The 22,351-nt window shown below is 51.7% G+C and overlaps 1 protein-coding gene across 1 annotated transcript; it reads right to left on the reverse strand.

The window, feature by feature from the left end:
- Nucleotides 1–471: 471 nt before the first annotated feature.
- LOC102455574 (butyrophilin subfamily 1 member A1-like) lies at nucleotides 472–21,438 on the reverse strand. The gene is made up of 8 exons (XM_075914059.1): nucleotides 21,302–21,438; nucleotides 18,350–18,537; nucleotides 14,664–15,011; nucleotides 11,531–11,815; nucleotides 6,567–6,671; nucleotides 2,859–2,879; nucleotides 2,707–2,733; nucleotides 472–1,211 (listed from the first exon to the last, which is right to left on the reverse strand). The coding sequence occupies exons 2-8, from the start codon at nucleotides 18,429–18,431 to the stop codon at nucleotides 697–699; spliced, it is 1,383 nt and encodes a 460-aa protein (XP_075770174.1). The 5' UTR covers nucleotides 18,432–18,537; nucleotides 21,302–21,438; the 3' UTR covers nucleotides 472–696.
- Nucleotides 21,439–22,351: the final 913 nt, after the last annotated feature.

A 22,351-nucleotide genomic window follows, 5' to 3' on the forward strand; every position in this document is an offset into this window, starting at 1 on the left:
TGACCTGACCTGTCTTGTGCTTTGTGTGGTGAAGTGACTGAGCACTGTGGGGTGGGACTTGTGTGAAGAGTCTCTGGGCCTGTGCGTGTCTCCAGACAGAGATCACTTTGACGCAGAGCTCTGGGAGACGGGGGGTCTCAGCATGTGAGACTCTGAAGGGTCAGCTCGACATGAAGTGGTTAGGCAGGGGGTGACAAACCTCAGGCAGGGCCTAGAGAGCCTCCCCCCAAGAATGTGCCCAGTGACCCCAAGATTGGGGCAAGGGATGGGCCTCTGATGTGGTCCCATTGTTTGTCCTGAATTTACCCCTTCCCCTCTGGCTGTGCCAATGGGCCCAAATCTCTGCAAATCGCCTCCTGCTGCTGCAGAGCCTCCAGCTTCTCCCCAAGCCTGATGGTTAATTCTGTGTCCTGCCCCCCCCCCCCACCTTCACCTGTCCCCAACTCAACCTTCACCTCTGCCTGTGCCCAGCCCCCACCTCCACCTGCCCCAAGTCTGGCTGTTAGTTCTGCCCCTGCCCAGCTCCCATCTCTGCCTGTCCTTAGCCCTGCCCATCCCCCAACTCTGCTCCTCCCGCTGCTCTCGGAAGGGAGGGGGAGGGTTCAGGAACCATAGAGATGAGGAGCCAAGGGCTGGGTACAGGGGAGTCCTCTGGAGTCACACAGACTGGGGTGTGTGAGGCCAGAGGGGCTGATGTCAGGGACACAGTCGGAGCTCAGTGTCTGTGTCCCACACCAAGATCCAGGGTCGGATTCTCTCCCCAGGGAGGGAGCCCAGCAGGAAAGTGAAGATCGAGGCCTCGGTTCCAGCATCGATAAATGTCACCTGCCCCCGGTCACAGTCCAGACAAACCCGGATCCTGCTGGGGGGGCTCAGGGGCAGGAGGGTCACAGGGTCAGTGAGAGCCTGGAACTGATCCAACCACCACCCCACAGCCCAGATCCCCTCTCTGGGGCTCAGGCTGATCTCTCCCTTCCTGCTCACAGACTCTCTGGCCACCCCCACAGCCCACTCTCGCCTGTCCCCCACCTCCACTTCCCAGTAATGTCTCCCCCAAGTGAAGCCCTCACAGCCTAGTGCACATTCCCAATAGTCAAATCTCTCCGGGGTGTCGGGCCGTGGCTGTTCTGTGAGTGTCCATCTCACACGTTTCCCATCCTCCAACAGGACGAGCAGGGGATGCGCCGTGTCTGGATCCAGAGTCACGTTGGCTGGGGGAGAATCAGAGCGTGAGGGGCAGAGCTCGGCCCTGGGGGGTCGATGGCGTCAGGGACAGAATCTGCCCCAGCTGGGCAGTGACTCAGGGACTCTCCTGCCTCCAAGGGCGCCCGGCTCTGAGTGGGGAGCAGCCCTGAGGTCTCGGCCCAGCCCCTGAGGTTCATCCCACCGGCCAGTGACAGAGCCCGGAGATTTACTGACCCGTCCTGAGACTCAATCTTCCCCCTCGGGCACCATCTGTCCCTGGGTGGGGATCAGGGGCCCTGCAGAGGTGACTGGTGTGGGGGGACTTGGAGGCCGCCAGCCACATGGCCCCCCCCCAGCCCAGAGAAGGGCTGTGACAACCCCCCTCCAGCACAGGCTGCGCCTCCCGCTGCCACTGCTCTGCCCCCTCCCTGCTCTGTCTCTGCTCTGCCTCTTCTCCCACTGAGGCAGCCCCAGGGAAATAGCAGCATTGGGGGGGGGGGGGAGCAGTAGCAGCAGTGGGAGTCTGCCCCTCCCCCATTCAACAGCAGCAGGAGAGAGAGACAGAGCAAGTGACCCCAGCTCACTCTGCTCCCCTGGCCCCATCCCTCTGCGTCTCCCACTGCTGCTGCTTAGTGTGGGGAGGCCAGACCCCTGCTGACCCACCAAGCCCCTCCCACCAGTGGCCCCACAGGCCAGCCCCTTTCCTCTCCCTCCCACAGTGCTGGGGGCATGTGACCCCTTGTGTCTTTCTCGTGCCTCCCCCCACCTTGTTGTCTTTACAGACTAATACAGTGACTCCTTCTGGGTATGTCTACACTACCCCCCTAGTTCAAACTAGGGGGGGTAATGTAGTCATACAGAGTTGCAAATGAAGCCTGGGAAATTCAAATCCCGGGCTTCATTTGCAACTCCGTATGACTACATTACCCCTCATAGTTCGAACTAGGAGGGTAGTGTAGACATACCCTCTGAGACTTATCAGTTACATGGTCACAACTAGCTCTCCCCTGATGCACCCTTCCTCCCTTGTATTGAAAGCCCTGGAGCTTGGACGTCTCTTGCTGACACTGGCCTGACTTTGGCTCCATCCTGCCAAGTCTGAGAGCCGAAGATAATGACGTGAGTCAACAGACCCCTAATTAAATGTCTACGGCTAGTCATCAGGGGCAGACAGAGAATTATGGGCTTCTACAAGAGCAGGGCTACGTCTAGATTGCATCCCTTTTTCGTAAAAGGGATGCAAATTAGACGTATCGCAATTGCTAATGAAGCGGGGATTTAAATCTCCCCCACTTCATTAGCATAAAAATGGCTGCCGCTTTTTTCTGGCACAGAGCTTTGCTGGAAAAAAGCACCGGTCTAGACGCGGATCTTTCGGAAAATAAAGCCTTTTCCAAAAGATCCCTTATTCAGCACCTTCTCTTTTCCCACCAGGAACATACTCTATTCTGTTTATTATATTTTCACCTTCTTACACAGTGACAGAGCAGGGTCACCCATTGATTAGACATTTGTAATTACCTGCATCAAGTAGGGCTCTCCTCCACTCTGAAAGTCAACACAGAAATGGGAAGGAGAATTAAACCAGACAAATGTAGAATCAAAAAGGTTCACTATTGCAGAAAAGACTGAATCAGAGGGAGAAATAAAACAAACAACAAAAAGGTCCTTACCTAGCTCTGTGCGAATTTTACCTAAATAATAAAGAGAAAGAGGCCAGGTTGTAAAATCTCTTGTGTGAAATTAACGACCGCAGGCCCCCAGCTACTGATCACTGACGCTGATGTCCTGGGCATTGTTTTGTGTCCATACAGGCCTAGGGAGTCACAGCAAGTCACTTTTCACACTGGTGCAGTTGTGTGAGGGGTGTGAGCTGTGTCTCCCCATTTCCAGCATTCCAGCCTGGAGTCTGGCAAAAGGTAACAATTTTGACTCACAAAGTTCCTACAAGCCGAGGTTGTGGGCACTGACGGTACATGATACTGGCCCCAGTGGCCGCATCTTTACTTATCTTCTGAGCTGCCACCAGCCCCCCTGACATTCTCTGTATGGACACATTTCTGCCACAAGCATCCAGTGCACAACCCCCCTTCCCCACAAGACACTAGCACAGTGTTGGCTTCCTACCCTATTATTTCAGTAACTAGTTACACAATTAGCATGGGCAGTATTGCTTAGGGTTGTCACATTGTCATTGTGACATCCATGTCAAAATCTTCCATAACAGAAAACTGGTCCTCCCAGGAGAAGGAAGGAACTTAGGGTATGTCTACACTACAAAGTTAATTTGAACTAACAGCCGTTAGTTCGAATTAACTTTGATAAGCGCTACACATACAAACCGCTAGTTCGAACTCAATTCGAACTAGCGGAGCGCTTAATTCGAACTAGGTAAACCTCATTCTATGAGGACTAACGCCTAGTTCGAATTAAGTAGTTCGAATTAAGGGCTGTGTAGCCACTTAATTCGAACTAGTGGGAGGCTAGCCCTCCCCAGCTTGCCCTGGTGGCCACTCTAGGCACCACCAGGGAAACTCGTCTGCCCCCCTTCCACGGTGCCCGTGCCAGGTGCAAGCCTGCCAGCACACAGACAGCAGACCCTGCACCTGGCATGGCACGAGCCAGCCACCCGCTGCCACCCAGCCCTCTGCTTCTTCCTGGGACCAGGCTGGCGGCTCCCGGGAGCTTGCCCGGGGCTGCAAGAGGCAGGCGCCCGCCTGGTCTAGTCTAGTGCAGACATCGTGGACCTCATCAAGGTTTGGGGGGAAGCCTCCAACGTCCAAAACCTCCGCACTAGGCACAGGAAAGTGGCCGTATAGGGCAGGATACCTGCCAGCCTGGCCACCAAGCAGCAGGTTTGCATGAAAATCAAGGTGGTCGAGTGAGACCCCGACCCTGACCCCTGAGCTTAGAACATAAAAACATAAGAATGGCCGTACTGGGTCAAACCAAAGGTCCATCTAGCCCAGTAGCCTGTCTGCCGACAGCAACCAACACTAGGTACCCTGGAGGGGATGGACCGAAGACAATGACCAAGCCATTTGTCTTGTGCCATCCATCTCCAGCCTTCCACAAACAGAGGCCAGGGACACCATTTCTACCACCTGGCTAATACCACTCCATGGACCCCACCTCCATGAATTGATCTCCCTTCTCTTTAAACTCTGTTCTAGTTCTAGCCTTCACAGCCTCCTGCAGCAAGGAGTTCCATAGGTTGACTATTTGCTTTGTGAAGAACAACTTTCTCTTACTAGTTTGAAGCTTGCTACCCATTCATTTCATTTGGTGTCCTCTAGTCCTTCTATTATGGGAACTCATGAAGAACTTTTCTTTATGCACCCTCTCCACACCACCCATGCTTTTATAGACCTCTATCATATCCCCCCTCAGTCTCCTCTTTTCTAAGCTGAAAAGTCCCAGTCTCTTTAGCCTCTCTTCATATGGGACCTGTTCCAAACCCCTGATCATTTTAGTTACCCTCCCCTCTCCCACCTTCTTTTCTCAGTCTCCCCCAGTTTAGTTCAATAAAGAGTTTCTATTTTGGAACATACATGTCCTTTATTTTGTACATCAGGAAGGGGGGCTAGGGAGGGGTAAGTGGAAGGAGGTGAGGGAGGAATAGGATACGAGCCCCCGATGGGGAGGACTGGGGTGGCTCTGCGGGCTCCTCGGGGGGGAAGCTCTCCTGCAGCCCCCCGATTGACACCCCCCGGGTGGCAGCCTGCAGCAAGTGCAGCCGGGCTGATGGCCGAGTGCTGTGATGTGCCGAGTGTGGGCATTCAGGGCACTCCAAGCCAGGACTGCTTTGCAGTCCCTCATCGAGTTAGACAAGCAAGCGGGGAACCCCTGAGAACTGTCTGCCTGGGTTGGGGGTCGGGTCGCTTTAAGCACAGCCCTTGGCTAGCCTGTGACAGCAGCTCCATGCTCTAAGTCCTAATCTGATGCCCTGCGGGCACTGCTTCCAGCCATCCTTAACCTCGGTTCAGGGTCCACTCAATGTGGACATGCTAGTTCGAATTAGGAAAACGCTAATTCGAACTAGTTTTTACGTCTAGATGCACTAATTCAAATTAGCTTAGTTCGAATTAACTAATTTGAATTAAGTTAGTTCGAATTAGTGCTGTAGTGTAGACATACCCTTACTGATGGTGTCGAGATGTTTCCCTACAACAGAAAACTAACACATTTATTTGGAGACTTTTTCAATTCATCTAGATTTAAAGGAACCTTTCCACTAGGAGACCTCAAGTAATGACCAGGCTGCCCTTCTGCCATGTCATTGCAGCTCTCCAGCAGCTTGCAGGTTGGTTCCCAGAAGACACAAAAATCAGTGTCCCAGAGTCTGGGTACATCTAAGTGTCATATGATTTGTTGGCACAGAGACCTGATCCTAGACCAGTGATGGTCACAAACCGCACCCGGGCAGGTGTTTCTTTTAGGAACGTCACCTCACACCCAGGCTTGGCCCACAGGGAAGGCCAGGGATGGAGGCCAGATGACGAACAAATCCTGCTCTGTTTGGAAAAGGCTGTTTCTTGCCAAAGCAAATTCTTGTTGGGATGAATTAGAGCCCACACAGGTACATCCCAAGAGCATATCTCAGAGGCCCAGCTGAGGAGGTGGTGGGGCTGAGGGACCGACTCTGAAGGACGAGCAACACCCCTCTGGGATCTGGCTAAAGAGCTTCCTGCAAGACTCAGCTGGGACTTAACACCGATCCCATGGATCCATCACATTTGCTTCCTAGAGAACCTCAACACTTGGTGCCTTGAGAACTGAGTCTGACCTGAGACCAAGACAACGAGGAAACTCATCTGTTTCCTGTTCTGCTCCCTCCTCTTCCGAGGGTATGAGGAGCAGCAGTGTCAGTCTGCCCCAACACCGAACATTTGCTCACACATTCAAAACCACAAGACATGGATGACTCAGAATACGGACACCATCTAACAGCGCCTGCCGCAACAGCAGTGATGAGCTGTTCATTGACCCTGGAATAATCTTTTGAATACAGTGGAAATGAACCTCAAACACACCAGAAGGCAGGGATCTGTAGAGGCGTCTAGAGGAGTTAGGAACCAAATCACATTGAATGTCAAAGGGAGTTGGGAACTTAATGGTTTCAGGTTCCATTTTCAATCTAATTCAACTGCTGCAAACCTAGTTTTAGGCTTTCTTTACAATGAGAGGGAACATGTTTCATCTATCCTGAAACAAACTCCTCTTAAATTGGTATGTCCACACAGAGATCTGCATTGGTTTCACACAGTCAGTTCACATTCATGCCGTAAGTTGGGGTAACGTTCTCATGTAGAAACATCCAAACTGTCTTTTCTAAAGAGAAAAATTCTGGTTACTTTTTATTTCCCCGCTTCGAGCTTTACCTGTTAATCTAAACAGAAACCAAGCCAGGCAGACGAACACCAACAAAATCACCAAGGTCACGCTCCAGCCCACCATCCAGAGAGAGGCTCTTGGGAAAAAGGAGTCTGAAATACAAAGCACAGACTAGCTTGGACACAGTAGCAACAGGCTGAGTATTTTTATTGTAAGAAAATGCATCACACCAAGATTTGTGTGAAATGCATGTAGAAAAAAATGGCTCCCTGCAATGTACAAACTGGCAGAAATCAATTTTAAGAGATTTGGTTCACTTTCAATAGTACCCCGTGAGGTTCCCAGGGCCCTATGGGGAAGTAAGAATAGGACCTCTGTACCCTTCCAAGCATATCGTAAGAGGTGACTAAGGAGGGTTGGGCATGGGGCTAGCAACCCCATCCTGTAAAAATAAACATATGCTACAAAAACATCAACAGTTTCAATTTGAATAGCAAGCCAGCCTTCCTTGACTAAAAAAGGTCCTCAAAGAGGGATTATGATGCGGGGCAGCCAAACCTGAAAGGATACTGAACTGACGATTCCTCGTCTTTCAGCAAGAAAAAGGGGATGAGGACGGCCAAAGATTAGTTGGAGAAGAGACCTAGATGTGAATATGAGGAAAACGAATAGAAGCTGGAGAGAATTAGAAAAGGTGGCACAAGACAGAGAGGCTTGGAAAGAAATTGTTGACAGTCTAGGCTCCCATTGGGAGCCAAAGGCAAAGAAGAAGACTTTCGATAGTATTTAATACACCATTCAATACTATCTAATGTGGTTGCAACCCCACCCCCGTCACCTCCTCTCCCTGCTTCTCTCTGGGGCTGGTCACATCACCTGTTATAAATGTTGCTCGGCACTTCCCGTTGTAGGACCCACTCTTCAGTTGCTCAAGACTTTGCCAGATTTCAAGCATCTTGGCAGAAAAGTTCCACGCTGGGCGGCTGCCCCAGACTGAACTTTATTGACAAGTTTCAGCCAAACTGTGAGAACTGGTTCTGAGAACGGGGGCAGGGAATAACAGCGTGTTCTGACATTTCAAAAACATCCACTGAGCTTTTCTAGGAGAAACGTCAGTGGCCTGAGTGTTGGAGCAGAGACGTGAGATGAAGTAATGGGCAACCTGGTGGCAGGGATGCGCCTTTTCCCTGGGAAAATCCACCCAACAACCGGCCAAGCACTGAGCCTCTGAAAAGCTGTTGTTTGTGCACACGCGGGAGAGTTCTGAGAGTCCAGCAGCTTCACTGTCTGAAGATCGTGCCCAACTGAGCCTGCTCCACCCGCTCACACCCCCTGGTGCTGCACACGTGACATCCCCACACTCCTGCTCAAGGGCAGAGGGACAAAGCTGAGCTTTCCCGGCGATTGCTGCAGCTGGCAGCTCCCGGCTGCTGGGGGGGGAGGGGGCTCTAGAACGGACAGCAGGGGCCTGTCTCTCCTGCTCTCACTGCCCACGATGCTGCGCCCAACCAGAGCACAGACAGAAGGGGACTGACTAGAGCAAAGTTGGGCATAAAATCATCTGTGAGCTGGATCTGGCCCACAAGAGCCTCAGCTGGCTCCCTGCCTGCCCCAACCCCGCTGGGCACTCAGTGGAGCAGGCGGCTGCAGGGCCATAAGCTTCTGTGAATGCTGAGAGCCTGGGGAGAGGGTGGGAGGCTTCTCACACAGCCCCCCCCCCCCCAGTAGCTCCCATTGGCCAATTTCCAGCCAATAGCAGCTGACTGTTTACTGGACAGGCAGCATGTGAAGTGGCCTCCCCCCTCACCGCCAGTGTTCACAGCAGCAAACATGCCCCTGCAGCTGCTCTGAGCACACACAGGGCAGGGCAGGCAGGGACCCAGCTAAGGAACCTGCTGGGCTGCTGGCTGGGAGCCACCCAGGTAAGAGCTCCCCTGCCAGAGCTGCCCGTGGCACCCCAGCTGCTCCCTCCCCAAACCCTCTGCCCGTTACCCCATGTAACCCAAACCTGCATCTCTGCTCAAGCCCCCGTATCCCTTCCCAGACATCCCCTTCCACACCCCTCCTCAGGTCACAGCCCCCTCCCAGACCTTGCACCCCAATTCGCTATCCCTAGCACAACCCAAAACCCTGCTCCCCCACCTGCCCTAGGTTACAACTTTCTTCCAGACCCTGCACCTCCTTCCTGCACTCCTGCCCCGGGTCACAGCTCCCTCCAGACCCGGCACTCTCTCCTCCTACACTCCAGAATCCTCTCCTGCACCAACTCTGTCCCACTGGCCACAGCCCCAAACATCCCCGTCACCTCAAAATCTCAAACCCAAGACTCACTAACATCCTGTATTTCTCCTACAGTCCCCTTAATGCACCCAACCCCTCGGCATCCTCCACTTGCCATGGTCCTCAATGTTCCCTGCTAACCTCAGAGCTTGTTGATAGACGGACCTGGCACCCTTGGGACACAGGACAGATACGGCAGGCCCAGAATGTAGGGAGGTTGGGGGGCATCTCTGGTGGCGCAGAGGATAGGGTACCCACCTCCAGAGCCAGAGATCAAGGGCTCAAGCTCCTCATCCCAACCCCTTCCATGGGACAGAGCTGGCACCCTTTGGACCTGGGATAGACAAGGGGGAGCCCAGAATGCAGGGAGGCTGGGGGGCTCCTCCAGCAGCACAGTGGAAAAGGTACCTTGCACCCCAATCTCCCATCCCAGGTCACAACCCAAACCCCTGCCCCAGGTCACACTCCTCTCCCAGACCCTGCACCCCAGTCTCCCTCCAGGTCACAATCACCCCCTCACCGACACCCCCCCAGATCCCACACCGCAATCCCCCCACCCCAAGATCCCCAACCCCCATCTCAGACCCCTCCCCCCACCTCCTGCACTAGCACAATGGAAGAGTGTAGCTCTCGACCACTTACCAAATTCTTGGAGTGCCCCCCCCCATTAAAAATGATCGCCCAGTCCTGCTCTAGACCCACCTTGCCTCAGTGACCCATGGCCAGTCATCATCTAGCCCCTTATCTTGGGGCAAACTGATTCTGACATGGCCACCCCACATTGGCCGGGGGGGGGAGGGGGGACGATGGGCCTGCTGCCTTCTCTTGCCCTGGCTGCTTCCCCACAGCCCCAGTGCCCTCAGGCCTTGCAGCCTGGGAGTGAGGCCAGGCCAGCGCTCTCAGCCCTGCCTGCCTTTCCCCAGCCCTGCCCCATCTCAGGAAGCCTCCAGCCTCCATAGCTAGAGCAAGAGCAAGAGCAAGAGCAAGAGCAAGAGCAAGAGCAAGAGCAAGAGCAAGAGTTTTCCTCCACTCCAGGAGCCTCCATTTGTGCAGCTTCAGCTGGCCCGTAATTCTCTGCAGCTTCACCTGTGGGCACCTGCCCCTCAACCTCCCTAGACTGGTTTGAACCCTGTCCCAGGCCCCTTTGTGTGCAGGCTTCATAGCACACTCTCCAAATCAGTGGTCCCCAACCTTTTGGGGCTGCCAGGCGCCCAGGGGCAGGGCCGGCCCTGATCACTTGGCAGGTGCACATAAATGCCCCAGTGGGTGCCATGGCGCCCGTGGGCACCACGTTGGGGACCACTGCTCTAAATGATCACATGGTACTGTCCCGCCCAGGGCTCCAGCCTCACTCAGGGCACGTCTAGACTATGTTTTCATTTCAAAAGAGGACTTTTCTTCTGATCAGTTTTTTGAAAGCGGGTCTTTCGAAAGTGAAAGTAGTCTGGATGTGTTTTTTTCACGAAAACCCCCCCCTTTTTAAAAAAATGTGTAAAGCTCCTTTTTTTAGGAAGAGCAGTTTTTGAAAAAGGGGAGGAAGATTTGGAAAAAAAGTATCCAGACTACTTTCACCTTCCAAAGACCCATTTTCAAAAAAGCGATCGGAAGAAGATATGAAAATTCCCACGGAATTTGCATATCCTCTTTCAAAAATAAACGTAGTCTAGATGCCGTCAACGCTCTGGAATTACCTCCCCCAGCATGCGGCTGGGTTGAGCAGGGTGCCTATTGAACCCCTGGCCTCAACACGTACAGAACGAGGCAGGGAGTGCAAGGAAGGTCTTCTGAACCCACCACCTAACCCAGCAGCCAAGTCTGGGGAAACGGAGGGAAGGAAAAGCTTCCTCTTCATGGAGTTAGTGATACATTTAAAACAGGGAGGGAGAGAAACTGTGGTATTGTTACATTTCCCAGCAGAAATCTTACTCTGAAGTGAAACAAACTTCTGTACCCCTGGGGAATTTCATAGTAACAGAAAACGGGAGGCTTTAAGAGCAGAGATAAATGATTAAAGGGCTGATTCTTAGCCCAGAACTCTTCACTTCTGTGGGCTCAGGAGTTCCTGGCATAGGCACGGACCCAAATCCTACTGACGGCAGTGACAGGCTGTGGATCTGACCCACAGTATTTTGTGGTTATGGCCGCCCCTTTCCCTGGGTGAAGTTTGCTAAAGGTGACAGATCAAACTCTGGCCCAGCCTTGCTCCTGACCCTCTGTGAGCAGAGACTCAACCATCACAAATTTCCTCAGGCTGAAGAGATCTCAGCAGATCACATCCCCATCTCCACAGTCACTGGAGCAAGGAGCCTCGTGTTTGACCCACCAGTTCACTGGGAGCCAGAAAGTCCAGCCAACCAGTCGTTACCTTAGCCCTGCCCTGTAGTGAGTGCATGAGAACAAGAAATCTAATTTCAAGTTTAAATGCATATTAACAAAAACAGAAATGAAATACCACTTTATAACCCTGTCCAGGGGCATTTGTGGACAGTAATCCTTTGGGATTTCTTTTTAGTGTAACCGAAACCCTTTTCCCAGGTTCAAACTGCTTTTCTCTGGGACAGTTACAATATCCCTGGAATGTCTGTTACCATAAACTGTGCTCTCAACTGGATCTTAATGTAATTTTCTGTGAGGAAGTATTTTAACCTTTGTGTTATTTAGCAAATTGAGTTTTATTTCTCTCCCTCTCCCCTGCTGGGGATGGCAGCGTTTGGGCTGGGTGGTCACTGACCTGACATATAGAAAGTCGAGGGATCCTTCTCCAGGCTGAAGTGGGCAATTCTGACAGAACAGGACACATTCTGGTTGGAGCGTTCGGTCACAACGAGGGAACTTTTGATTTCAAAGAGCCCCTGGGCATCTCTGGATTTGGTTTCCACTGAGGAAGATAAACGCTGCCCGCTGAGATCTCTCCACAGCACCTCGGGCTCCGGGTACCACCCAGCCAGGTGACAGACCATCTGGATCCCTCCGTCCTGGTAACCCTCCACAGAGATCTGAGGCGCAGAGCCTGAAGCTAGAGTGAGAAGAATCGGTGTTCACCGAGATAAGTGTACAGCCTAGTGTATAAAAACTGACATTTTCAATACGACTGACTATCCCGGCTTTATGGCTGAGATTCATGGAGACAGGAAACTTGACTGAAGCGCTTGTAAAGCAATTGTGTGTTACCATATTGCAATCTGGGTATGTCTACACAGCAGCGCTATTTTGGGATAGCGGAGGTATCCTGAAATAGCATATTCCGCATCTTAACAGCGTGCCCATTATTTCAAAATAGATTTCGAAACAACAGATGCACTATTTTGGCATCCCTGTAATCCTTGTTCCACGAGAGTTAAGGGACATTTCAAAATAGCTGTTTATTTTGAAACTAGCCAATTAATCCATCATAAGACAGGATTTTCAAGTCTCTCCTCCACATCGGTCTTCTCTCCTGAGCACAGAGGTGCTGCATGGGGACCACGGCCGAGCGCCATGGCGGGAGGCAAAGGACGTGACTCAGGCAACAGCACCACCCAGAGGCAACAGCCAGCATTTCAGCATTACAGAGTCACAGACATTGAGCTACTATATATATGATTTGGCGTTGTGTAGACAGCACCAAATGACGAAATAAGCTATTATGAAATTGACTCAAAATAAAAATCTGCAAAGTAGTGCAAATTGTGTTTCTTATTCTGAGTTAAGGGTGCAGTGTCACTGCACCTCAGCGGCAGAAGTGAAAGCTTTTCACAACAGGGGAGTGTTGTGATTGATGGGCTTGGAGAGGACGTAAAGGGGGCAAGGAACCCAAGAGATTTCTCCCTGATTTCTGTGCTTTATAGGTCTGAGTTCACAGATTCAATTGATTTCTAAGGAAGTGGAGTCCAATGGCCTGGGGCAGCAGAGCTGCAGCAGCAGGGACTGGCAGGTGGAGCCAGGAGGCGGTAGCCTGTGTGCTCATGCCCCCCCCCCCCCCCCCCCCGGCCCGGTCCACTTCATCAGTTTCAAGAAGTACTTAAATGAGTTCTCAAAAACAGCAGTGGGGACGGGAGGGTCAGCTCCAGTGTCCCTCTAAGATTTTCCATCCACGTGGGGAGTGAGTTTTGTCTTGTGCACCAATACTGAGGTCATGTGTGCTTGTTCAGAAGTGTGCTCCTGTGGCACCCAAGTTATTCACAAACATACAAATATTTGCAAGTTAGGGAAGAGAAAATACTGAAACAAGGGCTCATTAGCAAGGTGACCTTAAATGTTTGTTTAATATGCAATCAAATAAAAAGAAAATGAACACGGTCGTGGCTGGGGGAGTTGCACACAAGACACCAAGTAGCAAATCTGGTGACTAAACCTTTCATTGGCAATTAGACACAAGATGGAGAGGATCCTGCTTGATGCTGAACCTTCATGTGTCAGCCAGGATGCACGATAGAAGAGGCGCCTCTAAGGGCCCAGATCCAGCAAAGCAGGTTACTTTCAAACATGGAAGAAATCCCTGTGAGTGCAAGCTGGGCTCAGACAGTGCAGAGTTGATATAAAAATCATTAAGAAAAAATGGAGTACCTCCCCCCCAGCCTAAATACTCCACAATTCCATATTGCAAAACAGAAAAGAGCCCAAATACAGGGTGAACCTCTCTAATCCAGAAAGCTCTCCTCTGGAAACCTCCGTGGTCCGGAATGATGTTAGCCAGCCCCAGATGTCCACTTTTCATGGGTGCGGCTAAGTTTCCCGTGGCCTCAGAAAGTTTGTTTACAGCCACCAGCCCTGGCTCTCAATATTCTGTGCTGTTCTTTAGCTCTAATTTACTCCTCAATGTCTTCTAACAGCCCAGCAAGCAGTGGACGTGTTGGTAACGCTGCTCGACAATATTGACCTCCTGAAAAACTCTCTTGTTCAGAACCGGTCTGGACCCGAGGGTGCTGGATGAGAGAGGTTCAACCTGCATTTGTGAGTGTCCCTCTCTTCTGAGGACATGGGACTTCCTAACTTCTAGGGCCGCTGTCCAGTCCTTCATTTGGTTAGAAAGCCTGTACCACACTGACACCAGCACCGACACCAGCCCTGCTGCTTGGGGAAACGCAGAAGTGAAGGGGGATTTAAAGGTACACGGATGATAAACACGAAGCCCCAGATCCACAAAGAGGATTCGTGTTGCAACATCCAACGGCCTAAACTTTAAGGCATTTAGAAAACCACTGGAGTCCACAAAAACCTGAGTTAGGGGATAGATCAGCACCTGAGAGCAGGATCCCCACAATTTAGGCAGGGAGCAGCCTAACACGGCCCATAACAGATGCTGATCCGAGGGGCACATCCCATTCCCATCCCCTTGATTCCAGAGCTGGATTGAAGCTCTTGTCTCCACTTGTGACCCACAGCCTGGCACAGCTCTGCAGGAGTCAGTCCCCGAAGCCCCTTTGGCTGGCTGCCTTGGTGCTGGGAGCTCTCATGTGACGTTCATCCCAGCGTTTCCAGCCCTTGCTGAATGTGGGGGACCCTGTTTCCTCTTCCCCCTCTGCCTAACAGGAAGAAATGGTCTCAACAGGACACTGCCACTGGCCACACGGCTCTGAGGTAGTCTGGTGTGAAGCTCTTTCACCCTCCTGCTGAAGTTGTTTCACTCAGGACAGATAATTAGTCATGAGAGCAGGAGGACTAGACCACAAATCTACTTTTAGCACGGGACAGCCCTAACCATTGGGCTACAGAACCATGCTCTGTCTCACTAGCCCAACGGCTGTTCAATGACTATTTTGAGGGTCTCATGGACACCTCACTTTTGGAGTTAAGTGCTTGATGTGGGGAGAGAGACACTTGAGTAGATCTGTGGGCCTGGATCTAGGAGACAGCTAAAGAGACGACAGACTCAGGTTACTGACCTGCGACCTCCAGTTCCAGTACAGCTTCTTCCTGAAAGTCACCTTCCTGAACAGAACAGCGGTACTGTCCTTCGTCAGAGGGCCTGACATTCAGAATTCCCAAGTGCACGTTCCCATTTGTGATGCCGTCTTTCAAAAGCTCCGTCCTGCCGTGATACTCGGGCATCTGCTGCCCAAACTCTTCCTCCCCACGCCGGTACAGGTGCACAAAGGGAGTGAGCTCATGTCGGAACCATCTCACCTCCATGTTCTCAGCGCTCATCCTGGGGGACAGGTGACAGGGTAACACGATCTCCTCCCCCACAACAGCTGTGACAGGGTGATCGGGCCCAATCACTGAGAACCGAGCTGCGAAAGGCACAAAGAAGAAAAAGTAAGTGTGCGTCATATTCCCTTTAAATCAATGACACCCCTAAATTAGACACTTTTGGGTGTATTTTCTATTCTGTGCCTTTTTTGCAGAGCTCTGGCAGTCACTAGAACGTGCCCTGAACTGACACACACATTTTACAATACACTGGGATAACCATAATTGATAGGAGTGCTAATGGAATTTGAAATACTGTCTGCCGTTTTCCTTACCAGCCGCTCCAGATCGAATGCCCTTGCTTTAGCAAATGCTCCAAAATGCTGCTTCCTCGTTGAAAGAGTTTTCAATGTTTTTTGAATGTTATAAAATATATAAAGTAAGTTACAGAATGTTGTGAGGGTACCAGTTGGGAAAGAATCTTTCTTCAGAAAGGAAAATTAACTAGATGTTTAACTATCAACCTGGGCTGAAATCTTTCCCTCGGGGGCTAGGTCTGCACTGCTTCCCTCTTCTGCAAAAGCCTATGAAAATGAAGCACGGATTAGCATATAGCCACACTTCATTTCCATAATTCATTGGGAGTTCTTTTTGCACAAAATCCCCCTCGAGAAAGAGCTGTTCTTCCTCATTTTTTTGGGAAGAAAGGCTCTTGCGGAAAAACCTCTTGTGCAAAACCCGCTCCTAATTAATTATGCAAATGAAGTGCAGCAATATGCTAATCTGTGCTTCATTTGCATAGGGTCTTGCGGAAGAAGGAAGCAGTATAGACGTAGCCCAGGAGTTCTCACATTTTTCAAGCAGGTTAGGATTTTGAGAAGCAAAGGGGTCTGTTAAGGAGGACACTCAGGGAGAGCCACATGAAGAAAGGGGATTGACGAGGTGCAGTAGGTCCATAGTTTTGGATCCTGAAGGGCAGAGGAGACATTTCGCCGTGTGATCCCCTTTTCAGCCTCAGCAGCTAGTCCCATTTTGGGGCTTGCTGGAAGCAGAAATGAGCAGACGCTGCTACGCTCTTTGCTGAAATCTTTTTTATTTGCAGGGAATGTGCCGAGTCCTGCTTCTCCCAATGCAGGAGGAACCAAAAGCAAAAGAAGCAGTTTTGTAGTGACCAGCCCCACCCCTTTCTAAACAACAGACTCGATTGTTCCCTCTGGAGCTGTTCCCAGAGTCACCCTGTGCTCACAGGCTCTTGTTTGGGTTCTTTGCTTTTGTGTCTGTGCCCCTCTCTCTGGTCTTGTCCCCTTGCAGGTCTGTGTTTCCGCCCTTTTGTCTCTCAAACTCTGACACTTGCCTCTTTGTAACACCTCTGGGAAAGCTGCTCCCTGAATTTGCCACCTCCTCCCGCCCCAGCACAGTCAGAGCCGTGGGTGCTTTCTACACTCGCACGTCTGTGCTACAAACTTTTGTCGTTCGGGGATGTGAAAAATCCACCTCTCTGGCCAGCGTAAGTTTCACCCTTAAAACCACCAGTGTAGACAGGGCTGTGTTGGCAGGAGACGCTCACCTGGCCCAGCTACTGCCGCTCGTTAGGACAGCCACATTTCCATGCTGCCGCTGTGGTCAGAGGCAGTGGGGGGAGATGGGAGCTGGTACCCATGAGGAGCCGGCTTTTAAAACAGCTGCCCATGCGCACGGGATCGGCAGAGCTGCCTGCCCCTCCCCCCATCACAGGGAGCACGTGCTTGGGGGGAGCTGGCTTAAACTTGAGCACCAGATCCCATGGAGTTGCCTGTTCCCCCACACTGCTGCCCCTGACAGAGAGGCAATAGCACAGAGGGGGAGGGGGCAGGCAGGAGTCAGTACACGTGGGAAGTCGGCTTTCAAGCCACGAGTGTATCGGCTCTCGTGAGCTGATTGCCTCCCTCCTCCCCCACACACACTGTTCCACACTCAGAGGTGGCAAGGGAAGTTGATCACTGTATATGTTAGTTGCTGCCAAAAGGCCACAGTATCTCCAGAGAGATGTGGATAAATCCCTGTAATATTATCACTTTCATATCACTTTGTATTAAGATCTTCTCCTTTTAGATATCTCTTTAAGTGTTCTTATAGAATCTCTGGAACATTTCTCCTAGAACTTTGTTTTAAGAGACACTTTCCTTTATATATATATAGATCTTGTAAGAAAAAATGTCTTTTGAACTCTCCCCTTTCCTCGATTGTCCTGTTGAAATGGATGAGGGGTGAATGGAGAATGAAAAGTGAGCACCTCCAGCAGCAGTTGCAAGGGTGGAGAAGGTCTGGGAGCCAGACCCAAGATAATACCTGTGCAATGAGCTCGTTAAGAAGACTGGACATATAGACGCCTTGGGAGTCCAGCAGCAAGTACCTGCCCCTGGAAGAACTCTCTTTGAAGCAGCATTAGGAAAGGCGCGGTGATGACTAATTGGCTGCATGAGAGGGATAAATAGGAGGCATCTCGCAGAGGTACCCCGGCTTTTCCTCTTGTCAACACGGGAGCATTGATCCGGATTGGCAGAAGCCCGGCTCCACCCCTCCCCATCTAACTCACCTGGCCCGTGCACTTAGGGGAAGCAACTTTTGGTAACAAGAAGACGGAGTGTGCTTGCATGTGTGTGAGAGTGCATGAGTGTGATGTATCGCATGCATATGATAAGTACTGATTGATCTAGGTATGTTCAATAAATGTGGTGTGTTGCCTTATCCCCCTGAAAAAGATCCTGGGTGCTTCTTTTAAGCACAACAGAGAGAAGGGGCAGAGACATGTGGGGAACCGTGGGGTGCCAGGGCAGCCTCTGTCGTGGGGAGATTGGGGGCTGCTGTCACCCTGCGCTGCTGCCTCTGAATCAGAGGCAGCAGCACAGGGCGGCAGGGAGTTCCTGGGAGTGGGGCTGGCCCTGCCCCTGGAAGTACAGAAAAGTCGTGTAACGGATGCATTCTGTGTGTGGTCACACAATTATTCAATCAATCACTAACATCCCCATTAACTGGTTAAGCGCTATATGTGGCAAGTGGGGGCATGGAGCTGCTCCAAACAGCCGGGCTGGAACGCCCCTACCCCTACCAGGCTGCTGGTTAATCAGTAACTGTCAAGCCTCATGTGGAAAGGTGCTAACTGGTTATCTGCAGACATCCCTAGCAGCCACAGGGGAGATTTCACAGTGGCACCGCTGTAGTTGTACAGCTACATAATCCCTGCTTCTACCCAGACTCAGGCTGGCTTTGTTTTATGGGCGGCTACAAGATTTCACTCCACCCATAATCATTCATTTATGTTTTTAACTGATGTTGAGACACTGGACAATTTGTGCTAATTTTAGTTCACTTTTATATAAACAGGTAAACAGGGCAATTGCTGAAATCAAACAAATCAATCAATCCTGTAAGCAGCAGCAGAAGCTACGGACATTCCTACCTGAGTCCAGCCCAGGGACACACAGCATTAGGAAGAAAATGATCAATTCGTGTAGAGAGGAGCCAACGGAGAGAACTTCCATCTCACCGGAACTGGATCCAGACAACAGGCAGGGGGGAGGAATAAGATGTCAGCAGCAACAACAAACATGTCTTGAGTGTAGCACACTCCCAGTGATTTCAGACAACCTGGACACAGAAACAATGGAAAATGATGACCAGGCGCATTACTGCCCAAACCAAACCAGGCGCTGCACATTTCTCTGTTTCTGCCTGACTTTCAGTAACTTCCTGAACACTGCATCTGATCAAGTCCAGCACCCCATGGAGATCTCCCGGCACCGCTCCAAAGCCTTCTCCTGATCCCGGGAAATGGACCCCACGCACACATCAAATATTTTAGCCAAAACTGTATCCAGCCATAGATAAAGAGGATTTAAAGGGGACCCGTTGAAGATGCAGTGGATCTGAGCACAACCCACCCAGTAAGTCTTTTTGCCAAAGCCTTTGAGAAAAGTTTATAGTTGGAGCAACACAAGGACACAGATCGCTCATCCTTCACTTCTCTAAGGCACCCCTTCTTAGGCACAAGCATGAGAACTGATCAAAAAAGACCAAGTGGAAACGTCTCTGGTGCTCTCCTGAAAAACCTGGGGCAATGCAGGCCCAAAGAGAGTTCGAAAGGCCTTGCCAAACTCAACAGGGAAACTCTCATTGCCAGATGGCTCTGAGGAGCAATGCCATGTAGGGCAGAAGTCAATTTTGAGAGGGTCAGATCCTGATCCAGTCTGTCCCTATTCAACACTAAGATCCTACGAGGCTCCTCATGGGGTCACTGAGTCTGACTCACAGGCTCTGTGTGCCACAGAGCAAATCCCAGCAAAGTTCCTGATCTGCACAGAATATCACAGTGCACAGCCTGACAAGGTCTTCGAGCAGCCAGTTATCTTCTGCTCTGCATGTTTCTTTCCCAGGCTGAAGAAAATCTGAGCAGGTGCATCCATGTGAACAAGGTACTGACACCAGGCCCCAACCCTGAATTTCACTATCCAAAAGTCTCTGCGAGAACTGGTTTTAAAAAAGTATTTCAAGCTCTTTTACAACAACCATCATTTCTGCCATGAAAAGATTTTTCCAAGTTCCACAGAAAAAACGCGAGGATCCTGGCTTCTTTAGTTTAACTAAAAAAGGCTGATGGGAAAGGAGATTGGTCTCTCTAAATACACCAAGAGGACAAACACCAGGTAGGAGAGCAGTTATTTAAAGTTAAGCAGGACAGTTGACATAAGAACAACTGGAAATAAAAACAACAAGGAGTCTGAAAGCACCATAAATACGAATGCATTGGTTAGGGCATTAGCTTGCATAAGCTACAACTCACTGCTGCAAACACCTGAGGTGAACGCGAGGCAGTGACACAGAAATGGGAATGTAAGGTGAGTGCTAGTTAAATTAGGGTGGAGGCGGCTCATCTGCAACAGGGATGAGAAGGTGAGAGGCCCATTCCCAGCTTCTGAGAAACTGATGCTTGGGACACCAACCCTGCCCATCCTGGCTAGTAGTTATGGTGGATCCATCCTCCATGTATGTATTTAGCTCTTTTTTGAACCCTGTTAAAGTCCTAGCCTTCATAACATCCTCTGGCAAGGAGTTCCACAAGTTGTGCACTGTGTGAAGAAAAACATCTTTTTGTTTTAAAGCTGCTGTCTATTTATTTCATTTGGTGACCCCTAGTTATTGTGTTCTTGTGGTACATCCCATTTTCCTGGCACAACCAAATCCTTAGCAGCTTTAAGGATGTCAAGTATCGACTAACTGACTAATTGAATAGTTGATGCATTTCACGTAAATAGGGCACCTTGGCCTAGGGCTGTTCTACACGTCAAAGGCGAAAGTGTCATGTGGAACTCGGGGGTCCCCCACTGATCCCAGGCTCCTTGTGGCACTGCTGGTTTGAAACATCGCATGTAGCCTGGGGACACCCCAGCTGGTCCTGGGCTGCACATGGTGTTCCAAAGTGGTAGCACCATGTGGTGCCCAGGAGTCCGGCCCCAGGTTCTAGTGGTGCTGCTGTTTTGAAGTACCCCCTCCGCTCCCCCCCCCACCTTGCTGCATCTATCTGATAGAGGCATCAAGGGGGGAAGGAAGTGTCCAGTCAACTCTCCAACAAGCATTTTCTTATTGGATAATCAACTTGTCCTTCACATTCCTAAGTCGCTTTAGACAGATCATGCTAAACTCTGATCCCAGTACTAGATGAGTGTGTGTGTGGGGGGGGGGGGGGATTTATAGATTTCTCCTCCACCCTCCCTCCCAGTAGCTGTTCAGAGCTGCTCTGCCACACCCAGGGCGGCCCACAACATTTTGTCACCTGAAGCGCGGAGCTCAAATGACACCCCCTCGCTTGGGCCAAAACTTTGAAAGGTCTCAGTTCTGCCTCCTTCCTGTTCTGCCCCTCTCATAGCGCTGCTCTGCTACCCACACACACACCAGCAGCAGACACAATTTTCTACACTCTGGGGCCTAGTGCCTAGTGCCCCCAGCCTGGCACCGCCTCAGTTCGCCCCACGGCAGGGCCGGGCCTGGCCACCCCCAATATCAGCTCCCCTCGTTTTCTGTCAGAGGAGGAAATCTCCGTTCAGCAGCTTTTAACACACGCGGGACTGGAGCCCCGGGTCCCCCGCAGGGCCGGACGCGTTTCCCCTTTGCAGGGGCCGGGCCCGCAAGGACTCCCCGCCCCCACCAGGCGCACCCCGACTAGTGACCAGTCTCCGCGGGGCGGGGGCGCTGCAGGGAGCCCGAGTTTCGCTCCCCCGCGGGCCAGGGACTCGCGCTGCGAGGCGCTGGCCGGGGAGGGGGCTTGGGACTGGGCGAAGCAAATTCCCCCCCCCCCCCCCCGGGCACCCAGCCCAGGGACCAGGGGCCGAGGGGGTTGGGCGCGGGACGAGCCTACCTGCCGGGCCCTCCCCGGCCCCATCCCCCGCGGAAAGCGGCTGCAGCCGGGCGGGACCGTCCCGTCCCGTCCCCTCCGCCCCTTGCGCCCCCTTCCTGCTGGGGCCGGAGCCGGAGGGGCAAGAGGGGCCAGTTACCGCCCTGCGAGGCCTGGCGGGAGGGGAACTTCCCCCGCGGCTGCAGCTTTCGCTTTCCCTTTCCCTGGTGCGCAAATGCTGCAGCGGGAGCAGCCGCCGGGCCGGGAAGGGCGCGCGCCGCGGTGCCTTTAAACCAGGGCCAGGAGAAACCAGGGGAACGCGCTGCCGCAGGGAACTGAGCCCCCTACAGCGTCCCTGGGCGGTACAAGCCCCCCGAAGTTCATCCCACCGCTCAGCGGGACCAAAGAGGTGGGTCAGTTTTGCTTCAGAAATGGCTCCTCGCTCGCAGCCCCTCCCGCCCTGTGTCCTGTTTGTCCCGGCAGATGGAGCTTGTCTCACCCCACTGAACCCCCAGATACATTTGTGAGTCTTTACAGTGTCCCGGGACGACTCCTTGTTCTGCCTGATACAGACTGAGGCGGCTCCGCCCCTGATGTTTGTCCCCAAGAGTCAATCCTCTGGCTGATATTTAGTTTCCTCGATGTGGAAACTGTCCACGACCAGCCTTCGAAATGATTCCCCTTCCCAGGCCTGTCTGCTCTTCTCTCTGCCCTTGTATCCTGAGATCGGCAGCGCCTGCAGGGCCCTAGGCAATTGCTTCTTGTGCAATTGTGTTTCATTCCACACTGCGGGCTCTGGCCCTGTTCTCAGAGGTGTCAGAGGGAAATTGTCACAAAATGAATCCTGGTGTTTGGAAATCAGAAAGGGAGGGGGAGGGAGAGGGAGATGAATCCTGTTGTGCCTGATACTTACAAGTGGGAATGGGAAAATTATTACACAGTCTTTCTGTTAAACAGCCACCATTCTTGTCTGTCTTACACTTGCCTTATCCTTCCACTTAGAGAACCAGAGTTTGACAAAATTTCTAAACCAGCTTTTGACATCAATAGCTTCTTATGAGATGCAGAAAGAGC

Source organism: Pelodiscus sinensis, chromosome 32, assembly GCF_049634645.1.
Source record: "Pelodiscus sinensis isolate JC-2024 chromosome 32, ASM4963464v1, whole genome shotgun sequence".
Taxonomy (NCBI): Eukaryota; Metazoa; Chordata; order Testudines; family Trionychidae; genus Pelodiscus; species Pelodiscus sinensis.

Coding starts and splice junctions, on each gene's coding strand:
- LOC102455574 (XM_075914059.1), bottom strand. CDS start 18,431: ATGGAAGTTCTCTCCGTTGGCTCCTCTCTACACGAATTGATCATTTTC. Junction 15,012..18,349: donor TGTCCCTGGGCTGGACTCAG/GTAGGAATGTCC, acceptor TGCCTTTCGCAG/CTCGGTTCTCAGTGATTGGG. Junction 2,880..6,566: donor GTTTCTGTTTAGATTAACAG/GTAAAGCTCGAA, acceptor TTTATTATTTAG/GTAAAATTCGCACAGAGCTA.